Here is a 1223-nt window from a genome sequence, read left to right as displayed (position 1 = left end):
AAAAACAACAGCAGCAGCAGCAGCAGCAGCAGCAGCAGCAGCAGCTGCTGCTGCTGCTGCTGCTGCTGCTGCTGTATTTCTTACATCAACTATCTCTGGCCGCAGGTGGAATTCCTCATAGGTCCGCGAGCAGATCAGGTAGTGCACTGTCAGGGGCGAAGAGCTGCCTGAGCAGCAGCAGCAGCAGCAGCAGCAGCAGCAGCAGCAGCAGCAGGAGTTGCAGCAGTAGCAACAGCAACGGTTGTAGCAACAGTAGCAGCAGCAAGAGTTGCAGCAGCAGCAGCAGCAGCAGCAGCAGCAGCAGTATCCCCTCAAAGACAGCCGCATCGCATTCGCAATACAATCCGTTAATTGCTGTAGGCAACAGCAGCAGCAGCAGCAGCAGCAGCAGCAGCAGCAGCAGCAGCAGCAAGAGACACACCAACAGACATGAGCCGCTGCTCAACAGCATTGACGAGAGCAGCACAGCCCTGCGGCAGAGGAGGAGACAGGAGACACTTCGCAGCTGTCTCCTCTGCTGCTGCTGCTGCTGCTGCTGCTGTTGCTGCTGCTGTTCCTGCTGCTGCTGCTGCTGCTGCTGCAGACAGACGCTTGCTGCTGAGAGGCGGCGCCAGCCACACGACTTGCTGCAGCCCCAAAAATGCATGCGGCGGCAGCTGCAGCAGCAGCTCCATGTCTTCTATCAGCAACACCTACAAAAAAAATAAAAATATAATATTTATGTTTATATTTATTATTTATATTTATATATATTTATATTTATATCTTTATAAACATAAATATATAAATATAATAAAATAAATATACAAGGAAATGCATATTAAATAAAAATATACTCAAAATGTAAAAAGAAAATAAAAAAGAAAAAAAAAAAAATTCAGAAAAAAGCATAAATGAGCAGCAGACACTCAGGAACAACATAACAGCAGCTGCTGCTGCTGCTGCTGTTGCTGCTGCTGTTGCTGCTGCTGCTTTTGTTGTTGCTGCTCCAGCAGCTCATGCAGCATGCAGCATGCAGCAGCAAGATGCAGCAGTAATCCCCATCTGCAGCAGCCAGAGACTGCAGCAGCAGCAACAGCAGCAGCAGCAGGAAACAGCAGCAGCAGCAGCAGGAAACAGCAGCAGCAGCAGCAGCACTAACAGCAGCAGCAGCAGTACTAACAGTAGTAGCAGCTGCAGCAGCACTAACAGCAACACCAGCACGCAAAAGCAGCAGCAGCACT

The 1223-nt window shown here is 49.6% G+C and overlaps 1 protein-coding gene across 1 annotated transcript in view; it reads right to left on the bottom strand.

Moving 5' to 3' along the window:
- The window catches only part of EMH_0045570 (uncharacterized protein), a gene marked incomplete at both ends in the record, with an annotated part of 6927 nt that overhangs the window by 727 nt on the left and 4977 nt on the right, over positions 1 to 1223 (bottom strand). Inside the window, 2 exons of the mRNA XM_013496081.1 lie at positions 85 to 167; positions 422 to 692. Of these exons, the coding sequence (XP_013351535.1) occupies positions 85 to 167; positions 422 to 692 (354 nt within the window). The remainder of the gene's footprint in view (positions 1 to 84; positions 168 to 421; positions 693 to 1223) is intronic.

This window comes from Eimeria mitis, genomic scaffold, assembly GCF_000499745.2.
Source record: "Eimeria mitis Houghton genomic scaffold, Emh_scaff1902, whole genome shotgun sequence".
Classification (NCBI taxonomy): Eukaryota; Apicomplexa; class Conoidasida; order Eucoccidiorida; family Eimeriidae; genus Eimeria; species Eimeria mitis.
The sequence above is the reverse complement of the archived record's forward strand: the minus strand, read 5'-3'. Positions and strand labels throughout refer to the sequence as shown.